The sequence below is a fragment of the Notolepis coatsorum genome, assembly GCF_963971535.1.
Source record: "Notolepis coatsorum genome assembly, chromosome: 19".
Lineage (NCBI taxonomy): Eukaryota > Metazoa > Chordata > Actinopteri > Aulopiformes > Paralepididae > Notolepis > Notolepis coatsorum.
The window spans coordinates 36210990-36236126 of NC_140183.1; the positions used below are offsets into that span (position 1 = coordinate 36210990).

The 25137-nt window shown below is 42.3% G+C and overlaps 1 protein-coding gene across 1 annotated transcript in view; it reads right to left on the reverse strand.

Moving 5' to 3' along the window:
- Positions 1–1666: 1666 nt before the first annotated feature.
- Positions 1667–25137, reverse strand: part of LOC311246324 (semaphorin-7A) — a 49236-nt gene continuing 25765 nt past the window's right edge. The window contains exons 9-12 of the mRNA XM_084336476.1: positions 9466–9581; positions 9041–9213; positions 8636–8691; positions 1667–2057 (exon numbers count right to left, since the gene is read on the reverse strand). Of these exons, the coding sequence (XP_084192602.1) occupies positions 1711–2057; positions 8636–8691; positions 9041–9213; positions 9466–9581 (692 nt within the window). The 3' untranslated portion in view covers positions 1667–1710. The remainder of the gene's footprint in view (positions 2058–8635; positions 8692–9040; positions 9214–9465; positions 9582–25137) is intronic.

A 25137-nucleotide genomic window follows, 5' to 3' on the forward strand; every position in this document is an offset into this window, starting at 1 on the left:
TTTTTTGTGTAATTTCCAAAGCTTCGAGGAGCATGCTAATCCAATACATAATTCATTGCTGAAAAAGTCATCGTTATTCATAAGGATTGGCACATGGGTCGGAATAATGTCCCCGTTTCCAACCGCATTCTCTACTTTCATATTCCGACTACATTCACAGCTCTCTTTTTACATTCAGATAATAAATAAAAAATTAGTAAGCATGCAAGTATAACGGGGGCAGACGTAATTGGGCTGCATTTCTTTTTAACACGACACTTCACACGGGTGAAGTGTCTCTCGCTCCTAGTCTCGTTCTCCAGGGTTTCTGCTCCAGGCTGGCTGCAGCGGCTTCGCTGAAGGATCTTGTTGAAATCTATCAAGCCTTATAGTCTCACAGCATATAGATACGAGTATGAAAAATAACCCTTTTCTTTTTGTTTAGTTAGCACTGATCTTCCCGTGGAAAGAGGCAATTGGTAAGCAGTCTGTGGGTAGTAACTATCATGTTATAACTGCACTATAAAACCTCAAAACAGGCGAGATAAACGGGTCACATACATAGGCAGCAATGGTCAGACTCAGCATTTGGTGAAGTGATAAAATACACAACATACTTCACTGGAATACAGTAATAACACACCGTCCCCCACCCCCCCACCCCCCGCGCGCTCCCGGCAAACTACAAAACGCAAACTCGACTACATCGTCTACAGAACTCATTTTAGCCTCGTCTGCCCTTTTTAAAGTGATGAAGAAAGTGAATGTTTATTGAAAATGCGATAGCGTGTTATATACCATGTTGATGTCTGATACCAAAATATGCAAAAACTGCCTTGACTGAGGGGGAGGCGTCGGCGACACAGTGACGTTTCGAGAACGAGCTTCACGCCCGCCCACCTACTTCCTGTCAAACAAAAAAAGCTGCCACTTCCTCCCAGCATTATAGTTAAGACTTGCCCCCAATGTTTATAGCACCAAGTCCAACCGAATCCACAGTATTCTGCCTTGACTGCAAAATTGTGCTTAGGGGTATGTCCCAGGAGTTTAAGGCTTTTTAAATCTCAATACCAGACTCTTTTTTTTTGTCCTTTTTTTTGTATTCTAATGAGTTATAGGCTACAGATGGATTTCAACACGATGTATGTTTTGATGTAAGAGCAGTATTAAAGATTTAAATATTCACAAATAAGCACAATCAAGTAGATCCAAAATAAGTAGAGAAATTGTAAAAAGAATTGGCCTGGTATTGTTTTTCTTTTTTCCCCCCAACTCATTAGATATGTATCTTTTGAGTCAGAGAGGCAAGGTTCGCAAAGCACTTATTGTGGTATGAATCTAGATACAAATCTTGACATTTCAATTCATAGGCAGCAACCCCGTACTAGCCAACTGTGTGTTAAATTTGAATGCTCTGCATTTTCAAGTTACGATGCATGTTCAAGTTTTGATACATTGTTGATATAGCTGGAAGCATGTGGTTTTTTATCATTGAGAAAAAACGTAGTCATTCATTCATTCACAGGCATTTTATGGATTAAATGTTTTTTTTTGTTCTCCAAATCTTTATGGAAATAGTTCCTGTGGGCAAAATGGAAAGCGAATTGTAGTCGCAGTGTAGAACTCTGTATTTCAATGCTCTGCGAACCTAACCTGGTAACAGTGGCTCCTCCCCTTTCCTGTCAGAAGGAGCCAATAAGGATGAGGGGTGAGCATTAGCACTAGCTGCAGTTACAGGAGCCAGAGGGTGGCTGCGGCAAGCAGGAGGGATGGCCCCAAGGTGGAGGCCAGGGAGGCAGCTAAGGGCCCCCCGTTATACACCAGCCTGTAGGAGATCACCTCCACCTTGAACCCATCCTCGGTAGCCATGCAGCGGAAGACACCCTCCCTGAGGGGAAGGTCTACGGCAGGCCCCAGCACACAGGAGTCCCCGGAGAACAGGCAGGGGTAGTGCTTGATGCAGTTGTCCTTCTCCCAGCGGTAGGTGGCGTGGAAGGAGCGCACGGGGCAAGGCAGGAAGACGGAGGTGTTTGACTGCACCACCACTGCCCTGGGCTGCGTTCTGCGCTGTGTCATCGCTGTGGGCGGTAAGAAATACATACAAATAACACGTTTTAAAGGTTAGTGGTTAAAAGATGCAGTAGATCACTTTACTCTGAGCAGCCTGGAGCATTTTGTGAGCATATGTGAGATTTGAATGATGCCCAGCTTCAAAAGATGACTATGAATAGTAGCTGAAATGCCTAATAAAGACACTTTCCTTTTAGTGGGACCTCCTCCAAAGAGCTTGTGTTTTACCTGTCTGTCCATCTGTCCTTCTGTCTGCCTGCCTGTCTGTCTGTTTGAACAAGATGACGCAGCTGTTATGTCATTAAACTTGCCATATGAGATCCTAAGATCCATAGGCCTACCAAAAAAATTATTCGATTTTGTTGGTGAAATTTTGTAAATAGCTAATGCTTTGTTGAGTCTAACAGGAGGTTGGCCTTACAAGCGTCAAAGCAACAGGATATACATCATTTCCAATGGAATTTGTCAACATGAATGAAAAGAAGAGGATGGGTCACAGCCACAGCGTTCTCATGTTCTCATATTCAGCACTGGGAGAAAATGCTACCAATTACAATACAACTTGTCCCCCTGTGGTACGGGTTAGGGTTGTCCCCCTGCGGTACGGGTTAGGGTTGTCCCCCTGTGGTACGGGTTAGGGTTGTCCCCTTGTGGTACGGGTTAGGGTTAGGGTTGTCCCCCTGTGGTACGGGTTAGGGTTAGGGTTGTCCCCCTGTGGTACGCGGGGAACCATTGTTGAATGTTTCTATGATGACACTGGGACAATGGGACACAACATTCGTACAGAACCTGAGCACTGGGAGACTTTATTATTTCTTCCCTTATTTCTTCCAATGTACGTCGTCTCCCAGCGGGTAGCGGGGAAACCATTTTCAAACATTCCTATGGTGACACTGACACAGCCTCTTCTCATAATCCCAGCCGCACAGCACACTCCACATGTCACTGTGAGAAGAGAGCTCACATCACCCCTGTACTTGCCTCCCTCCACTGGCTCCCGGTGCGCTTTAGAATAGACTTCAAGGTCCTTTTATTGGTTTACAAAGCCCTAAATGGTAAGGCCTCCTCACCCCCTATACCAACGTCAGGGCCCTCAGATCGGCTGATAAGGGTCTCCTAACCACCCGTAGGTCTAACTTCAAGTCTAGGGGGGGACGTGCTTTTGCGGTCGCAGCCCCTGACCTCTGGAACAGCATCCCCATGTCCATTAAATCTGCCCCCTCCATCGAGTCTTTTCAATCAAAACTCAAAACCCACCTATATCGCATGGCCTTCCCTGACTCACTTTGACTCTTGCCATACTTGTTGACGTGTTGTTCTGTTTTTCCTTTGTCTATCCGTTGATTTTATTTTATTTTTCAGTTTATTTTATACTTTTCTTTGTACTTAGCTTAGCTATGTGAAGCACTTTGGTTGACAAGCGTCATGTTTAAACGTGCTATATAAATAAATTTGATTGATTGATTGATTGATTGACTGTGTAACGAGTGAGGAAGGCTTGATATTGAAGTTGAGCTAAGCTAAACTATTTCTCACATATGAATCAGCAGAGAAAAAACATCCAGAAATGGAGGTGAAACAGCCAGTTCCATTCAACAGGCCTATTATCTATTATAACGGTTTGCTTAGACCCCTAGTCCTTGGTTGATACTGTATAGCTATTTGAAAAGTTATTATTGATTGCTTGCATCCTATGCATACTATAGCTTGATGCTTGTAGAGCATCAGAATGTTGTTTGATGTTGCATATAGAATCTGGGTCAGAACTTGGCAGAGCTGGAAATACATACTAGACACTACAGACTAGACACTAATGGTTGCATCACCATTGTTGATTCTTAAACATAATTTGTTTTAGACCAAATTGTTCAGTAAAAAACAGCATAGCAGCAACTATACATCTTTACCCTCATTGAGAATGCAAGGATCAATGAATATGCAAATTGAGAACAAGCGCCCATTGATATTAACGAGGAATTTGAGGAAAGTTGGCAGCTTATATTGTTTTAAAACATGTCAATATCTACTCAGATTTCTGTGTCTACTGAAGATAAAGGTGTCAAATGACCACATATTAGTATATGATAGCTTTGTCCTATTAGTGACATCACACATGCAACTCAGATTTCAGGGAACTACAGAGAAGCTCTCCCTCTCCAGGGAAAGAATGTGAAAAAGGTGCTCTGGTGACAAGTTCTGCACAAATTATAATTTGTATAGTCAAAGTCATGTTAAACAGTTTTAGTGGAGGGGATCATTAAACCCGGCATTTCATTTCATAAGACCTGAATCTGTTGAAGCTATACATATTAGAAGTGTAAGGTGGCATCACCCATGTAAGGTGGCATCACCCATAGATGTAAATACATACTGTAAATATACATACTGTAAAAAATGTATACTGAACTTAAAACATACATTTACAGCCTGGGTCTGTTTAGTGAAAAAGTAACAGCAAAATTGGGGAATTGCTAAGCCTTGATGGAGGTTTTTAAACTAGTGCAGTGCCCGTTCAAAGCGTGGCTGTTCAGAGTGTGTGCCCATTGGGAACACGTGCCCATTGGGAACTGGGTGATTGCGTGGCACCCGAAAGTGCTGCTTGCAGCGTCGCATTAAAAGCGTGCCTGTGCGTAACGTGTGCCCATTTGTAATGTGTGCCCGTTTGTAACGGACCGATTGCTTAGTCTCTGGCAGTGCTGCTTGCACCGTTGTCAAGAACCACACATCTAATCAACTTCACATTTGACACTGCACATACTGGGCCCATCAACAATACACCCACCAAGTGTGAAATCGATCGGATGAATGGTTCTCGAGATATGCAAAGGAAGAAAGGAACATTATGGCTATTTAAACGTATGATGCTGCTACAGTGCTATTTAGCTATTGGCTAAATGGAACCAAATCTGTGTTGGTCACTCAGTAATTATATCTACACATATTCACCAAATGTGGTTGCAATAGCACACATCATTAAGGATATATAGTGTTTTTTGTTAGATAAGCCTGCCTACAACATTTGAGCAAACTTTGAGGGCCCACTATAGCAAAAATGTATAGAATATCAAATATCAGAAAAAGTTACATTTCTTGGCTTGGTCCAGAGATGCTCTGTACCAAATCTGCTGAAGATTGCTCAAAATGTGTAGGAGTAGTAGTGGAAAAACTGATTTGGACAAAATTCTAAATGGATGGAAATCTATCTAAATGCAAATGGGGTTGGCTTACATGGATATATACTGTACATTTAGTCTGGACCTGCAGAACCCAGGGGAGAAATAACATTTGGTTTCTGAGAGTTACGGTTCAAAGGTTACAGGCCAAAATGTAAAGTTTGTTATAGCACCACAATCTGGCCAAATGGGACCAAATTCAACACTGCACTCCCCTTGTGAATTACAGACATGCAGACAGACAGACATCCCAGACAAGCACATGGTGAGCTTCATCATGGAGATGCTGAGCAACCGCAGTTTCCGGCTACACACCAGCAACGGCCAATGCAGCAGAGCGAGGAAACTTAGGAATGGCGTCCCACAGGGCTCAGTGCTGGCACCGATGCTGTTTAACATCTACATATACGACCTGCCTGCAACTCAATCAAAGCAGTATGGCTATGCAGACAACCTGGCCATCCTACTCAGCAAGCCAACTTGGGAAGCAGCCGAAGAGCGCCTCACTGAAGATATGAACATCCTGTCTTCATACCTGAGGAACTGGCGTCTCAAGCTCAGCATGGGAAAGACAATGTCTACAATGTTTCACCTCAACAACAGGGAAGCGACCCGTGAGATGAGCGTCATGGTGGATAACGTCCGGCTACAGTACCAACATACCCCCACATGCCTCGGTGTGAAGCTTGACAGAACACTGTCATTGAAACAACACCTGGAAGGTGCCAGGGGGAAAACAACCGCCCATGCCACGCTGATATGACGACTAACCGCCACCACATGGGGAGCCTCAACAAAGACACTGCGCATCTCCTCACTGGCCCTGGTGTTCTCTGCCGCCGAGTACTGGTGCCGTAGCACCCACGTGAAGAAGCTGGATGTTGTTCTCAACAGCGTCCTGCGGACAGTCTCTGGTTGCCTAGATCAGTGCATCCCACCTCCTTCACAATACCACCACAGAGACACCACGACGTGTGCGCCTAAAGTCACAGCCCTCCTTTCCATGCAAGCCTACAGGCTACTCCACACAACACCATCTGACACTTCCAAGGCCTCCTGGTTCAGGACGAGATGGAGGGACCAGTGGAGGTCAGCAGAACCATCCAGGCTGCACCTCTACATCAATGACCCTCTGGACGTCCCTGGTCAGGACTTGCCCCGGAAGCAGTGGACAACCCTCAACTGCCTAAGGACCGGCGTCGGACGCTACGGAGCCTCAATGAAGAGGTGGGGCCTCAAGGACAGTGCCTCATGCGAGTGTGGAGCCCCTGCACAGACTGTGGAACATATAATCACCAGTTGCCCCAAACACCGGCCACCTTATGGAGAACGTGGTCTGATGGAACTGGACGACGAAACGTTGGCCTGGCTTGCCTCAACGGAGCTGCAGGTCTAAAGACACACGCCAGCAGAAGAAGAAGACAGACAGAGATTCCTTCCTTTATAGTTAGATGTTTTATATATTCACCATAGTTATTGTACCATCAAAAAGGTGTTTTTTTGTATTTGGCTATATCTGTGGCTAGAGGGGTCACTTGATATGTTATAGATCATTAAATAATTTCAATCAATCAATCATCAACTAAGGAATGAAAAACACACAATTTGACAAGATAATTTCTGGGACTTTGCCTGAATGCCATTCTACAGGCTTCGAATACTCAGCTATTTCCTAATGAATATACTGTACGAATACTCATTTGATTTCAAACTGTAAACAGAGGGCATTTTGAATCTGAGCTCTAATGACTGACACTATAAGGTTTATATCATACTATCGCTATAGGCCTGCATCCTCCATGGTTTGCCCATTTCTGGTAGCATATTTGGCACTGATGAGTCTTTTTTTTATCATCACATATTTTAAATTGTTCCCACAGAGCTGACCTGGTGTAAACAATGCTTTGAGCTTTTTTAGATGACTCAGCGTATTTGTGTTACAGGGGACATGCATTGCTAGCCCTTGCACTATTTTGGCAACTTTACACAATTCCTGTGAGTCTATTGAACACACCTGGAAACCTTCCCTGCGAGGTCCAGGTTGTGTGTAAATGAGTATGTGCTACTGCTGCTTCCCTGCGAGGTCCAGGTTGTGTGTAAATGAGTATGTGCTACAGCTGCTTCCTCGCGCGCGGTTTGTTTCCCCGACAGAAGCTCCTCTCTCTCTCTCTCCCTCTCTCTCTCTCTCCCTCTCTCTCCCTCTCTATCTCTCTCTCTCCCTCTCTCTCTCACTCGCTCGTTGTCTGCCTCGCTCTGTTTGAGGAAGTGAAGATAATTTCCCCGACAGAAGCTCCTCTCTCTCTCTCTCCCTCTCTCCCTCTCTCTCTCTCTCTCTCTCTCTCTCTCTCTCTCTGTCTCTCTCTCTCTCTCTCCCTCTCTATGTCTCTCTCTCCCTCTCTCTCTCACTTGCTCGTTGTCTGCCTTGCTCTGTTTGAGGAAGTGAAGATAATTCCACTCGCTCTGCTGTCGCTGTCAACCATAGAGGGGGCATTAGTTATGCAAATTAGTGCCATATTCACGTCAGCAAAACCATCAAATCAGAACAGCTTAGTTGAGTGAGAGAAGATCTCGTGAACTCGAGACTATATGATGAGTCAATATGGTAATTAGAGACACAGACCCATTGATTCTAACCCCTATTACTATAAAACCACGCTAAACACAGAAAAAAGCCATTTATAATGCATGTCCCCTTTAAGTCATTTCCCATATGTTCACAATAATGGCTCCATCCTACAAAATCGGTATACGCTGTACTGATAAAAATGTATTGTGCATGTTGCCTAATTGATACATTTTTCAAATGGTTCCTGTTGATTGAGAGGAAAAAATTAAGCATTTGAATCCTGCATTGACATTCATACAGTGTGCCGCCCTAAATGAATATCCAAAGAGTTATTTCCAGGCCCATTTCAAGGCATTGTGGAGAATAATGTTAATTTGTAATGTAATGAACTGACCTAATATTCCTCTGCGGAAAGGTATCAGTTGACAGATTATACATTTATTTTCAAAATATGTCTCTTCATCTTAAACTACTTTTTTCTACGGAGAGGTCAAGGCCCACAGAACTCCGAGGGGTGATCCACGTGGGAAAATCACGACACCACTGACAGAAACTGAAAGGATGCATGGTGGAAGAGAGGCATGACTTAAAAGGAGATACACATCGAGTCAGAGGGGAGAAATTGGCATGATTGGTGGAGGTTATGTGACTTGGCTTTTGGCTTTGAAGCAGGACAGGCTCTAATACAAAGACTCTCCCTGTGGGCTTCAGGGCTCTGCTCAATTATATGATAATCATCTTTTGGCCGTGGCTGCAAGGAAACCTCCCCGTTTCCGTTTAATTAAGATACAGAGAGAGAGAGACAGAGAGAGAGAGACAAGGAGAAGGCAGATAGAGGCACACTCACCGGTTGCTTCGCCACAAACTGAGGCGTTTGACTTGTCCAAATGCTGAATGAGCGCCCTGTCAGAAAATAATAGAGAGAGAAAACTCTTAGCTTCTTAGTACTTAGCTTTACAAATGGCTGGCTGATGAGCCAGAATCACTCCAAACTCTATTTACTGTCAAATTGAAACAAGCAGAGACAATGACTGGACCAAAGCTGAGGCACAGGCACACTGTGAGACAATCGGTTATTGCGGCACACACTGTTTTCAGAATGGCCTTTAATCTGATTTGAACAAAGGACCCACAAAATAATGTCTGCTCTTGGCAGCCCTTTCAGAGCGTTATCAGTCCCTGCAGATATCTACTGTGCCTGCTGCAGTGACGTCACAGCTAATCATATACATATCATAATCATATACAGCACCCAGAGCTGATGTTGTATCCTGGGGGGGTGGCTATGCACTTCCTCCTGGCCCTGTCCCAGCTGCAATATGGATCTCGAGAAAGGATGCACTCGCGGCACGTGTCTCCATAGCGACTGCAGTCAGCCAATGGGAGCCGCTGGACCTCCATCGCCGTGCCGACATAAAGATGGCCCTGAGAGGGGAAAATGTTATGAAAGGTGTGTAGCTGTGTGTGTGTTACAAATCAAAGTCAAATCAAATAAACGTAAAAAATAATAAAAGGCTAACCATTATGAAGATAAATCACATTGTGAATCAATTCAAATAACCGCATGCTGTTTTTTTCTCTTCTTCTTCGATACGTTACAGTACAGTTACTCTGCAACGGCAATCGCCTCCTCACATAATGAAATAACAGTAATTGCTTTCAAGACTTTCCCCTCACCTTTTGGGAGTCGATGGCCATGTTTAGAACGGGACCCTCATTGTGGAAAAGAGAATACTGGGCTATGATGAAGGCTTCGTCGCTGGTGTGAATCACTTTGAGGACTTTGCCTTGCTCTGTTGAAAAGAAAAAAAGAGGAGGGGGAAGTATGAGATGAGGGTTCTTCAGTGTCGTAAGAGAGAGAGAGAGAGAGAGAGAGAGAGAGAGAGAGAGAGAGAGAGAGAGAGAGAGAGAGAGAGAGAGAGAGAGAGAGAACATCGCTGCAGAGAGACGTGTCCCTCCGCTTTCCTGACGTCACCCTTCAGACACTGATTGCCATCAAAAAGACAAGAAGCCAGGAGGCACTCGGAGAGACGCTTAGAGCCACGCCACGGCGGCACACGCAGACGTGTTGAAAACTGCCTTCCACTCGTGAATATTCACACCAACGCCAAGTACACAGAGGAGACGGACTCATAATATCGTGTAGTACACCTCACGTCGACCCTCGCTCCTGTCCCCCTCCTCACGCAGCAGGCCACAGAACTAAAATACGACCTCAATCTGTGCTGCCAATCATTGATGGATTTGAAGAAGAAGAAGGGGCGGGGGGGGGGGGGGGGGTCCTTAGCAGACTGCCAACCGAACCACCAAGTTTCAGCCAAATCAGATGAGACGTGTTGATTACAGACGAGCTTGGCTTGTGGGTGTAATTATTAATGACCCGACAGGAAATGATAAACTCCTACAAACCCACCAAATTAAGAACAGAAAAACATTCCACACACTTAATAAGATGGATAAAGCCAGAACTCTCAGTCCCCTCTATATTAATAGCACTGTATATTCAGTCATTATATAATTCTCTGTTTCCACTTTTTTATGATATTGTTCTCGTTTAATCATTGCAGTATCTATAGAAGAATTCTTGTAACTCTAATATCCCCTTTTACACAGTTCCCTGGGAATAACTCCTGCAATATAAACAGGTCGTCGACACAAGTACAAAAATATATAAACGTTTTATGGTTGGCCGACGCTGAGAGAGCGCTCCCTTTCACTACAGTCCACTAGTGTAGTGGTTCTCAACCTGTGTCAAGAAGCCCCTTTCACTACAGTCCACTAGTGCAGTGGTTCTCAACCTGTTTCAAGGAGCCCCTTTCACTACAGTCCACTAGTGTAGTGGTTCTCAACCTGTGTCAAGGAGCCCCTTTCACTACAGTCCACTAGTGTAGTGGTTCTCAACCTGTGTCAAGAAGCCCCTTTCACTACAGTCCACTAGTGCAGTGGTTCTCAACCTGTTTCAAGGAGCCCCTTTCACTACAGTCCACTAGTGCAGTGGTTCTCAACCTGTGTCATATCAAGGAGCCCCTTTCATCACAGTCCACTAGTGCAGTGGTTCTCAACCTGTTTCATATCAAGGAGCCCCTTTCATCACAGTCCACTAGTGCAGTGGTTCTCAACCTGTTTCATATCAAGGAGCCCCTTTCATCACAGTCCACTAGTGCAGTGGTTCTCAACCTGTTTCATATCAAGGAGCCCCTTTCATCACAGTCCACTAGTGCAGTGGTTCTCAACCTGTTTCATATCAAGGAGCCCCTTTCATCACAGTCCACTAGTGCAGTGGTTCTCAACCTGTTTCATATCAAGGAGCCCCTTTCATCACAGTCCACTAGTGCAGTGGTTCTCAACCTGTGTCATATCAAGGAGCCCCTTTCATCACAGTCCACTAGTGCAGTGGTTCTCAACCTGTTTCATATCAAGGAGCCCCTTTCATCACAGTCCACTAGTGCAGTGGTTCTCAACCTGTTTCATATCAAGGAACCCCTTTCATCACAGTCCACTAGTGCAGTGGTTCTCAACCTGTTCCGTGTCAAGGACCACCTTTCACTAATAATAATAATAATAATAATAATAATAATAATAATAATAATAATAATAATAATAATAATAATAATAATAATAATAATAATAATAATAATAATAATAATAATAATAATAATAATAATAATAATAATAATAATAATAATAATAATAATAATAATAATAATAATAATAATAATAATAATAAATCTCAACCTGTTCCGTGTCAAGGACCACCTTTCACTAATAATAATAATAATAATAATAATAATAATAATAATAATAATAATAATAATAATAATAATAATAATAATAATAATAATAATAATAATAATAATAATAAATACAAAAATGTATAGCGCCTTTCAAGAAACCCAAGGTCGCTTCACAATCAAGAGGGCTAGGGAAAAGGGGCAATAGGGGAAAAAGGGGGGGGGGGTGAGGGGGCAGGTAGAGGGATAATGAAACCTAAATATAATCTAAACTAACTAGTGGGGAAAGCCTTGGTGAAAAGGTTTTGAGAGCTGTTTTGAAGGTGTCCAGGGTTGGGGTGTTTTCGGGGGGGGGGGGGTGAGAGCCCTGGCAGCTGAGTTCTGTACATACTGGAGCCAGTCCAGGGCTTTGCTGGGTACCCCGAACAGGACTCCGTTGCAGTAGTCCAACCGGGAGGTGATGAATGAGGCGATCAGGGTCTCAGCCACAGAATCTGAGGGTGATGGTCGGAGACAGGAGATGTTTTTGAGGTGATAGAAGGCAGACTTAGTAACGGATTTGATGTGTGAGTGGAATGAAAGTGTGGAGTCGAGGGTGAGGCCCAGGTTACGGACTTCGGGAGACAGGGAGATGGAACAGCCGTCCATGTGGAGGAGGAGATCTCCAACCTTCCGGAGCAGTGCCTTGAGGGCCACAACCATGAGCTCGGTCTTTTTGCTGTTTCGTTTTAGTTTTTTTTACTTGACCAACACCGTGGGCATGGGATCGAGGGAGCAGGTGGAAGCTTTGGCTCTGGTAACCAACTTTGCGACCAGTGGAACATCCACTGGGGAGAAGGAGGAGAGAGCATTGGGGATGGAGGGGTGCAGCTGGGAGCATGCAGTCCGGCATCGGGCATGTGAGGAGGGGAGGAGGCGGGCACCATGTTGATGGATGGAAATCACTTTTGCCTGGAAAAAAACTTTTGCACTACAGTCCAGTGGTTCTCAACCTGTGTCAAGGAGCTGGATGCAATCCTACCTGGATGGGAGAGAACAGATTGTGGAGGTAAACGGTACACTAGACTTCTTAGGTGGCATTGTTGATGAAGGCCTTACATGGAAAAATCATATTGAGCTAGTTTGTAAAAAGGTTATGAAATCATATGGCATTATTAGACGGATTTCTTCTCTTGTAAATCGCTCCTGTCTTTTGACACTTTATTATAGTTTGATATACCCATATTTATCATATTGTAATATTATTTGGGACAGTACTTTTCCTACTTCTCTTCATAAACTTTTTATATTGCAAAAGAAATTCACAAGGCTTGCCACTACTTCTAATCACCATGAACCATCTGCTCCTCTTTTTAAGCAACTTAAAATACTATCAATCTTTGATATTAATGTATACCAGATATGTATTTTTATGTTTAACTGCACTTTTAATTTAGATTTATTTCCTATTGTTTTCCATAATTTTTTCATATCAAACTCCAGTATTCATTCATATCCAACAAGGCAATCAAACAATATTCATCGTAATTTCTTCCGCACATCATTAGGTCAGTTCAGTATAAGATTTAGAGGTCCTACTATTTGGAATTCAAAACCCTCCATAATAAACATTTGCTCATCTATTTCATCACTCAAATCCAAGCTTAAATATATATTATTAAATGAATAGTTTCAATCTCATAAAACCATTAATGTCACTTTGTTTTACAGTTTCATGTTTATTTGTTTAGACAAAACACCTTTTCATGTTGTTGTTTTTGTTATTATTATTATTATTATTATTATTATTATTATTATTATTATTATTATTATTATTATTATTATTATTATTATTATTATTATTATTATTATTATTATTATTATTATTATTATTATTATTATTATTATTATTATTATTATTATTATTATTATTATTATTATTATTATTATTACTTTGATTATTATTGTTATCATTATTATTTTATTATTATCTTAACATTATGAAAATTGTTTTATGAACTTATTTCACTTTACTTTTGTTCTTGTTTATTTATTTTTTAATCCAATGATTTAATGAGTTGAGGCCCCATATTACACCTTTATATACTTCCTGTCATGGTCAAAGTTTTTTACTGTTTTGTTGAAATGGTGCGAAATAAAGAAATAAATAAACTACCCCCCCCCCTCCCAGTGAGCTGTGGTGTTCCACAAGGAAGCATACTAGGACCGTTACTGTTCCTAATTTATGCAAATTACATGTCATCAGCTTGTGACTGCAACTTGTTCCTGTTCGGGGATGACTCAGCCCTGCTGGTCTCTGACAAGAACAAGTTGCAGGTTGAAAAAGCCCTCAGCTCAGAACTCAGCAGAATCTGCACCTGAATTGCAGACAACAAACTATCATTACACATGGGTAAAACAGAGTCCATTCTCTTCGGATCAAATAACAAACCCAGCAAGACAAACGGCTTCTTTGTTACAGTGGGTGACAATATTATCACAAGGAAAGATGCAATTACATACCTGGGCCCTGTTTCATGTACGTGGTTCAACTAAGTCGATCAAGATGTCCATTATCCAGCTTCAGTTAACCCGATGTTCGAAGCCGGGATTTTCCTGTTTCACAAAGGTGGATTCAGTCTCGTTAACTCAAGCCAGACTTGCGAGTCAGGCTAAATGCGCGCAGCCGTTTTAGGTGAAAATCCAGCACGTATCGATGGCAGAGATCCTGATTCTCAACGGCATTGATTGATTAATTGATTTAAGACTTTATTGACAGATTGCAATACGGCTCAATCGCCTCGCCGACAAGTTAATGCGTTATCTATAGGCTAATTCTAAGTCCCTCATTACCTCAATCAATCAGATTATATTTCTTTAAACTTGCCTGCTGGATTGAATAATCAAATGAGATCTTGCTAGCGAAAATTATTAGTTAACTGTTATACAGAATTACGATACGGCTCTCTTACCCATTGATTGATGTATAGTCAATCTTTAACTTATCTCCAATGTGGTCTAACAGGTTGTTCTTTTGACTTTCACACGGACGACCGGGGTTCAAGACCCTAGTCTTTTCCTTCTTTTTGCAATATAGGAATAATTCAATTTGGTGCACGTTGAGAGCTATATAAAGAATGACATCCTCAATGCATGTAGATTTATAATATTTTAACTTAAAACCAGGCTACTTTGGCGTATAATCATTAATATTATATTCAAAAAAAATCATATTGGAAACACCGGGATTTGAACCCCAGTCGCTGGATTGGCAGGCTTGAGCACTACCGCTGGGCCACTGGGCCAGATGGGATAAATTCATTGTTTATACATTAATGAACGAGAGACCCGTGTTTAGAATATCCTTTGTTTTGAATGAAGTTTATCTCTTTATCCTCATTCATTAATGTGACGTCAACGGCTCATTTAATTTCTCAAATCCGTCAAACAGCGCATCTCATCAGACATCTTAATCCCAGTTACAATTAAAATAACCACATCATGTGTACATCGCACGAGCGAGCGCCACCGTCGCCACGGTATATATAACGTGCATTATTTAGGACAAAGTGAATTTAATATCAGCATTTTGGGTCTATTTTACATTTCAAAAGCCCCCTCTGGAAGAATGGAGCACAAAAACGTAATTCAGAATGGTATAATGCAGATCGTAGACTGTGGGAATAGTTTCAGGAAACGGGCTGTCACTTCTTTGCGGGGGCGTGGCGATAGTTCAGGCTAACTTGAACTTGAACTCTGCTTTCGACCAGGCTCAAACTTTTGGATATGTTGTCATGGTGATTTGGAAAATCCACATACATGAAACCGGAAAGTCCGGCTAACCCAGTTATCCAGCTAAAGTTATCCGGCTAACTCAGTTATCCAGGTACAAGAAACAGGGCCCTGGGGTCCATCCTAGAGGCAAATCTTTCCTGTACAATGGCAAACAATGTAATAAAAAAAGTCAACCAACGAACACGATTCTTGTACCAGATCTCCTCTCTGGTAAACAAGAATACCCTGAAGACTCTGGCAGGAGCACTCATTCAAGGGTACTACGACTATGCTTGCACCTCATGGTACAAAAGCACCTCAAAGGCACTAAAAACAAGATTACAAACATCACAAAACAAACTGGTCAGACTACTGCTTGACCTTACTCCTAAAACCCACCTCACCCCTGCCCATTTTGACAACCTAGGATGGCTTAGAGTAGACGACAGAGTACAGCAACTTGCAATGGGCCTGGTCTACAAGATACACTACACCACTAAGATATCCACGTACATGTCGAGGTACTTCCCAAAGGTCAGTGAATACCACGACCACAACACCAGAGGGAGTTCCACAAATTTACATTTACATTTAGTCATTTAGCTGACGCTTTTATCCAAAGCGACTTACAAGTTCTGTACGACAGGTCATCAGGAAGGATACAACTCTATCAGCTGAGTAACAATATTCATCAAAGTGTTGCGTGTTACAGTGTAGGTTAGTTTATTAGGACAAGTGCATGACAGTAAGGTTAGTTAGGGTTAGAATAAATTTTTTATTTTATTTTTTTATTTTATCTCAGATAATGGTTGAAGAAGTGCGTCTTTAGTCGACGGTGAAAGATTGGACAGGATTCGGCTGTCCTAACTGGGGTGGGTAGTTCATTCCACCATTGTGGGGCAAGGACTGAGAATAGGCGGCTTCTCTTTGATGACCCTCCCGGAGCTCGGATAGGAGTAGGTCTAAGGCGGCCAGAAGATGCAGAGCGTAGGGGTCTTGAGGGTGTGTAGTTAGAGACCATTGACCGGAGGTAGGCGGGAGCGGTTCCCTTTGCCGCATGTGCAACCCAGATTCGGCTCAAACAAGGGACTAAACATGTTTCGCAATTATGCCACATCAAATTAGAAAATTAACCTCCATGCAACGGAACATAATGGGCCGTCGTGCCCGCCGCCGTAACAGACAAAAGTCACGGCACTTTGCGAGCGTCTAGTGGCTCAGGGCTGCATTTCTTTATTACTGAAATAAAGCTATATTTGTTGTCGTTCGATTGCCATCTCAATTGACCAGATACGTGCCTCGGTTCTCGAGTTACATGGCGATATGTCAGGCGTTCGACTTTTTACGTGCAAGCGTCAGATTACCACCCCGGACTCCCGATATAATGTAAATCTTTATTGGGTTTAAAGGGCCCGGTCATGTGGCCCCGCCCCCCGACCCGGGTCTGATATGTTCTGCTAGTGGTAACAGTACTGTATATCTGTATGTTGTGTATGTCATAAATGTCATTATGAATTGAAAATGGGGGACCCTGATGTAAACAAGACGAAAGTCTTTCTCTGGTCTGCATCCCCTTAACAATTGTGTGTATTGAGCTGTACTGTACTGTACCCATTCTGCAATCTGTTAATACAGTTTTCAATCAATCAATCAATCAATCAATCATCTACTACTGGTTTATTGAAGGTTCCCAGCAACTTACTTAGATTACTAAATATTTTCAAATGTAATATTTATGTAATCTCCTTTTAATGCATTCTGCCACTTTGCACTCACTACATCCACACCACATGTATTATTGTATTGTAAATGAGAGCTATTTTATTGTTGTTTATGCTGCTATTCTTCTACTTCTGCTATTTTACTGTATTTTCTGCTGCGAAGCACTTTGGGATGCAATTCTTGTATGAAAGGTGCTATATGAATAAAGTTTATTATTATTATTATTATTATTATTATTATTATTATTATTATTATTATTATTATTATTATTATTATTATTATTATTATTATTATTATTATTATTATTATTATTATTATTATTATAAAAAGGGGTACAGATGTAACTGGCCTGTGAAGTTAACTGGTGGTCGGTGAGTCAGCCTACATTCTTCAGCACTGCACAGATGGACCTATAAACTGTCTCAGCAACATAGATAAGAGCAGCAGAATATTGTGAATCAAACCTCTTAACCTCTTAACAGGCGAGCAGAAAAATGGCAATTTTTTTTTACTTGGACTTGAGGACTGCATACTTTTTTTTGAAAAGCTTAGTTTTACACACTTTGGTCGCCAGGCTTATATTCTTAATATACCATCCTCCGCCAGTCTATGGGGATGTTTAGCTTCTTTGCAGGGCTATAACTTTTTAAATTGTATTGCTAAATTGACATTACTATGGCCCATTCAACGTCCTATATCTATTGTTCAGGGTGTAGCAACGTTATACTTTTTCATTCACATATTCATACTAAAATACGGTATACTAAAGTATAAGTATGTTTTTATCGTTTTCTGCAGCTTTCTCCAGAACGTGATTTATAGCCCCAAATGCATTATATTGATGATGAAATACAGTTTGATAGGAATCTGCGCGAGATAAAAAATTTCAAATGGACGTGCTCTTAGAAGTTACTACTGATCATCTGATGTTGACCGGATGGGGGGGGGGGGGTTGTTTATAATTCCGTGGCCAACGTTAGATGATTCATCTAGTGTGGGTGATATGATCATTAGAGCAGTTAGTATCGAACACATTAAAGAATAACGCTGAATCTTACCGTAGCTTCCTCATAGCGTTGGGCGATGAGCGTGGAACAGAAATATTCCTATTATGGGATGTAGAAATATGCGATCCATTTCCAGGTTGTATAATAGTATATACGTCCAAATCATGTTGTTTATCGAGTTATTGGTAACGGATTGCTATCCGTTGTGTCTAGCTCGAGTCCTGGGACTATTACCGAGTGATCGGACCGAATTGAAATGAGCACCAGCTTCCATTTCCTGTTTCTGCTCTGGGCGATCCGCCGATCGGCCACCAGATGGCACTCTTGAACCGTTGGAGAGTTGAGAGGGGCTCAACAGTAGATCTCAAGTCTCCGGGGGAGAAATATGATTTCGATCACAGATTTTTGAAATATTGATATCAAAGACGTGGTACGGCGTCTTTGGCAGAATGAGCATGGCGGGGAAAGACGTCCTACAGCGTTTTTGGCGATTAAAGTGTTAACCTCTTAACAGGCGAGCAGAAAAATGGCAATTTTTTTTACTTGAACTTGGACTGCATACTTTTTTTTGAAAAGCTTAGTTTTACACTTTATAGTTATAGCACATGCATAAGCCTGGTCTCTTTTGAAAGATAGCATTCTGAAGTTACTAATGCAAAAAAGGAAATTTACTTTTAGTGCTAATGAAATAGAGCAACATAGGGCTGAACTTGAGTTGAACTTGAACTTGTGTACTCACATTTTTCTGTAGCAGTTGCAAAAAAAACAAAGTGCCGTGACTTTGATCTGTTCCGCCGGCGGGCACGACGGCCCATATGTGGGCCGTTGCATGTTATTAACAAGCAGATCACTCCTCCTTCTCCGAACTCCCACCGATTCCAAATACTGAATCGAGAACCTCATCCTTCACTCTGTCATCTTTCTCTCCCATTACAGAAGCCGAGACCCTGACACTGGTAACGTCGAACCGTCCGACTACATGCCAGCTGGACCAGCTACCCTCCCCACTCCTCCAGACCATAGCACCAGACATCCTCCCATTCCTAACTTCAGGACAGAGAGACTTCGGCTCAGCTTCTTCCCCCAGGCCATCAGAGCCTTGAACACTGAACTCTCCACACACAAGCACACATGAGCACACACACGACACACACACTGTACACGCTCACACACTAGCAGCCACTTTAACATGAGCAAGCACACACTCATGCTTCACACGCCCACACTTATGGCCACTAAGGAAAGGTCACTTTAAAAATAGTATAGTATAACCTGAGATTGTATAAATTAGCATGTACAGAAAGACCCAGTGCCTCATCCATAGCTAACAGTGTATTGCACTACCAAAGGACCTAGCATGTCCTCCATGCTCTGTAAATAACGTATGTACATATACCGATATGCCCTACTATGTTACATGTTTATTGCACAATGTTGTTCTATTGGATTCTATTATATGTTATTACTACTGTATTGCACATCGTTGCGGGCAAGACCACCCGCATTTCATTGTTTACTTGTATGCCGTGACAAATAAAACTCTTGACTTGACTTGACTTGACTTGAACTGCAACCATCAACTCCTCACTCAACTCGGGGGTGGTCCCCACCTCCCTAAAACAAGCCAGAGTCATAAAAAAAAACCTAAAACCCACCGTCATAGACAACTATCGTCCTGTCTCTCTTCTCTCCTTCCTTTCTAAAACACTTGAACGTGCTGTATCCAACCAACTTACAACCAACGGCCCTCATTGCGGTCACAGAGGCACTTCACTTAGCAAAAGCGAAAGGCCTCTCCTCTGTCCTGATTCTCCTAGATCTATCTGCAGCCTTCGACACAGTCAACCATCAGATCCTCCTTGCGGCCCTCTCAGGAATGGGAGTGGCTGGCTCTGCGCTGACATGGCTGACATCATACCTCATTGACCGCTCCTACCAAGTGTCATGGAGAGGGACCCTGTCGGCCACCCGCCCCCTGCATACGGGTGTCCCCCAGGGCTCGGTCCTAGGACCCCTTCTCTTCTCCCTCTACACTAAATCACTGGGTAACATTATCACGTCTCATGGCTTCTTGTATCATTGTTATGCCGATGATACTCAACTCTTCCTCTCCTTCCCTCCCTCAGATATCCACGTCTCTGAGCGGATCTCGGCCTGTCTATCTGACATCTCCGCCTGGATGACGACCAACCACCTCAAACTGAACCTAAGCAAAACAGAATTGCTCCACCTGCCGGCCAAATCCTCCCCCCTGACCAACCTTTCCATCACAGTCAAGAATGCATCTGTGACCGTGTCCCCGACCGCCAAGCACCTTGGTGTTGTCCTCGACGACCAGTTGAACTTCTCTGCTCACATCGCAGCGACAACCAGAACCTGCAGATTCCTCCTGAGCAATGTCAGAAGGATCTGCCGCTTCCTGACAAAAGAAGCCACCCAACTCCTCATCCAATCAACAGTCATCTCCCGCCTCGACTACTGCAATGCACTGCTTGCTGGCCTCCCGGCCACTGCCACCAAGCCTCTTCAACACATTCAGAACGCAGCGGCCCGCCTGATCTCAAACCTACCGAAGTCAGCCCATGTCACCCCACTTCTTAGGGACCTGCACTGGCTCCCCATTGCTGCACGAATCCGCTTCAAGGCCCTCGGCCTGGCATACCGTGCCGCAAAGGGAACCGCTCCCGCCTACCTCCGGTCAATGGTCTCTAACTACACACCCTCAAGACCCCTATGCTCTGCATCTTCTGGCCGCCTCAGACCTACTCCTATCCAAGCTCCGGGAGGGTCATCAAAGAGAAGTCGCCTATTCTCAGTCCTTGCCCCACAATGGTGGAATGAACTACCCACCCCAGTTAGGACAGCCGAAACCCGTCCAATCTTTCGCCGTCGAGTAAAGACGCACTCTGTCTGTCAACTGGTGTCCCGCAGGGCTCTGTCTTGGGTCCAATCCTGTTCAGCATGTACATTAACGATTTGCCTTCTGTGTGTGGCCAATGTGATGCACTGATGTATGCTGATGATACAGTGATCTGTACACACGGTAAAACCACAGAAGAGGTTGCAACAAAATTGTCTAATGTCATGGTGAATGTCACATCCTGGCTTAAGAACAGCTGTTTACAATTGAATGTCTCTAAGACTGTCTGTATGTTCTTCTCCAAGGGCCACAGAGAAGTTGCAGAGCAGGATATCTTCATCTCCGGTCAGAAATTACAGGTAGTATCAGAATATAAGTACTTAGGATTACACATAGACCCAAACCTTAGCTTCAAAAATCACATAAAAAAAGTCTGCAATAAGGTAAAGTTCAGCCTATCAAACTTCAGGTACATAAGAAACTTCCTTTCAACCGAGGCAGCAAAGCTATATTTTCATTCAATGGTTATTTCCCACATCACATACTGTTTGATAACCTGGTCCAATTCACATTCCACGATTCTGAAACCACTTCAATCACTATACAAACAAGCAATACAAATTCTAGACAAGAAACCATTCAGGTACCATCATTGTCACATTCTAAAAAAATATAATCTACTCAGTTGGGAAAACCTGACTCTATATCAAAAACGTCTGTCTAGTTTTTAAAATAAAGTGTGGATTGGCTCCTCCTCATTTGTCCGGTTTCATCAACCTCAAGTCTGCCTCAACCAGGAACACTAGAGGTGCGGCAAGGGGGGACTGTACAATCCCTTTAAAAAAAAGTGTATTTAGCCAGGCCGTCTTTTCATACAGAGCATCCCACCAATGGAACTCAATTCCTCAAACAATTAGAGTGTCCACATCATACCATTCATTCAAGTGCAGGGTTAGGGAATGGCTCATTGAACCAGAACTGTCAACACTGAGGTGTCTGTGTGTGTATGTGTGTGTGGATATGGTGCGTCTGTCTATGTCTGGGTCTCTTAATATGTCATGATGTGCTCTGTCCTTGTGTCCATGACTGTATTGTGACCTGTATCCCTACTATGTCTATGTGCCTTTGTTGTGTTTTTATTCTAATGTTATTTATCTTGATTTTATTCTGTTTTTATTGCTAACCCTTTTTTTACACCGGATATTAGTCTGTACCTTCTGGCTGGAAATTAGCCTTTTGGCTAAAATTGGGTGCATTTACATCTGTAAAATGTTTTATTAATGTACACTGTCCCCCTTGAACAAATAAAGTAAACCTAACCTAACTTCTTCAACCATTATCTGAAATAAAAAAATAAAAAAAATATAACCCTAACCTAACCTTACACTGTACTTGTCCTAATAAACTAACCTACACTGTAGCATGCAACACTTTGATGAACATTGTTACTCAGCTGATAGAGTTGTACCCTTCCTGATGACTTGTCATACAGAACTTGTAAGTCGCTTTGGATAAAAGCATCAGCTAAATGACTAAATGTAAATGTAAATGTCCTCAAGCTGAGAGTATTGATTGTAATCTCAACCACAAAACAGGACTGAAACAAACACGTTAACAAGGCTCTCATTGAAGCCCAGAGGGCTGGTTTGCTGTATCGGCTCTGTGGACTAAATGTTCCATGTAGCTTTTAATTTTTTTGCGGTCAAACTGCCAGTGAAGTAAAGGACAGCTTTTACCAGCATTCTCTCCTTTCATTTCCCAGCCTCTCAGGCCGACTGCTCTACTTTCTTTTTAGGCTGACTGAGAGGGCACAGCCTCTCACAGCTCCATCACTGCTGTTGCTACCACTGACACATTTATGAGAGTCCACTGCCACAGGAGTGTCCGCCATGTCCATTTACCTGGTTACAGGCCACCAATATAAATGGAAAGCCTTCAGTGGCTATCACTTAGGGGACTGCACAACATGCACTACTCAGGCTAGTGGGAAGAATGGCTAGAGGCTGATGATATACAGGTTTGGTAGTTTGATCGATGCCAAGCCCCTGTATATTCTATCCAAACCCTAACCCAAAGATATATATGGGATATATGGATACAAGCTATATTGGAAGATGACACATTGCCAGCTAGGCAAATAGATAGGTTTCCCATATATGTCAGGTACCCGTGTGCGGTGCATCAAACAGGTAAAACATGAACACAAGGTGTGTCCATCACCGGCTGCACAGTATGACTGACTGTGGAAACTAACTTTGGCAGGCTCGTAAGAACAAAATGACTCATTTGTGAAGAATATGAATCTGCACATTGGCTTCCGGCCATCGCAGTGTGTACCGGCTTGCTAACCGAACTAATCAGATACCCAGTCTAACACATTCTGTACCCAGTCTAACACATTCTGTCCGAGTCTAACATATTAGTATGTACACAGTCTATTGTAATGTTCTGGGGTTTTGTGTGTCACTCTGTTAGCTGGGGGTGTTGTTTCCGGGAGATATAGGAGGGGCACCGGAAGTTAGGTTGTTGTCGTTGGTTACGCGAGAGATATAGCTGTGTGTACAACATGAGCGAGGTATTTTATATTTTATATACATAAAATATATTTATATTCGTGCTGTCAATAGATTAAAAAAAGTAACTAATTAATCTCACAATTTTCTGCAATTAATCTAGATTAATCTAGAATATAAATCACATTTTTCTACTTAAGACCGAAGCTTGTAACCGATATTTACTTGAGTAAAATCATGGAATTAATGTAGAATCAACACAAACTTGTATGAACTACCAGTAATATAAATCATATTAACAACAGAAATGTGTTCCATCTTCATGTCAGATGATTTTCAAAGGGTCCTACTAATCACCCCAAAGTACCAGAAAATACCAGAAAATACCAGAAACTACCCCAAAATACCCCAAAGTATACCCCAAAATACCAGAAACTACCCCAAAATACCCCAAAGTATACCCCAAAATACCAGAAACTACCCCAAAATACCAGAAAATACCAGAAACTACCCCAAAATACCCCAAAGTATACCCCAAAATACCAGAAACTACCCCAAAATACCCCAAAATACCAGAAAATACCAGAAAATACCAGAAAATACCCCAAAATACCCCAAAGTATACCCCAAAATACCAGAAACTATGCCAAAATACCCCAAAATACCCCAAAATACCAGAAACTACCCCAAAATATCCCAAAATACCAGAAAATACCAGAAACTACCAGAAACTACCCCAAAGTATACCCCAAAATACCAGAAACTACCCCAAAATACCCCAAAATACCAGAAAATACCAGAAACTACCCCAAAATACCCCAAAGTATACCCCAAAATACCAGAAACTACCCCAAAATACCCCAAAATCCCAGAAACTACCAGAAACTACCCCAAAATACCCCAAAGTATACCCCAAAATACCAGAAACTACCCCAAAATACCCCAAAATACCAGAAAATACCAGAAACTACCCCAAAATACACCCCAAAATACCAGAAACTACCCCAAAATACCCCAAAATACCAGAAAATACCAGAAACTACCCCAAAATATCACAAAGTATACCCCAAAATACCAGAAACTACCCCAAAATACCCCAAAGTATACCCCAAAATACCAGAAACTACCCCAAAATATCCCAAAATACCAGAAAATACCAGAAACTACCAGAAACTACCCCAAAATACCCCAAAGTATACCCCAAAATACCAGAAACTACCCCAAAATACCAGAAAATACCAGAAAATACCCCAAAATACCAGAAAATACCAGAAACTACCAGAAACTACCCCAAAATACCCCAAAGTATACCCCAAAATACCAGAAACTACCCCAAAATACCCCAAAATACCAGAAAATACCAGAAAATACCAGAAACTACCCCAAAATACCCCAAAGTATACCCCAAAATACCAGAAAATACCCCAAAATACCAGAAAATACCAGAAACTACCCCAAAATACCCCAAAGTATACCCCAAAATACCAGAAAATACCCCAAAATACCCCCAAAGTACCAGAAAATACCAGAAAATACCCCAAAATACCCCAAAGTATACCCCAAAGTACCAGAAAATACCAGAAAATACCCCAAAATACCCCAAAGTACCCCAAATAGTGTGTAATAGTAGTAATAGTGTGTAATAGTGTAATAGTGTGTAATAGTGTAATAGTGTAATAGTGTGATAGTGTCTAATAGTGTAATAGTGTAATAGTGTGTAATAGTGTAATAGTGTAATAGTGTGTAATAGTGTAATAGTGTGT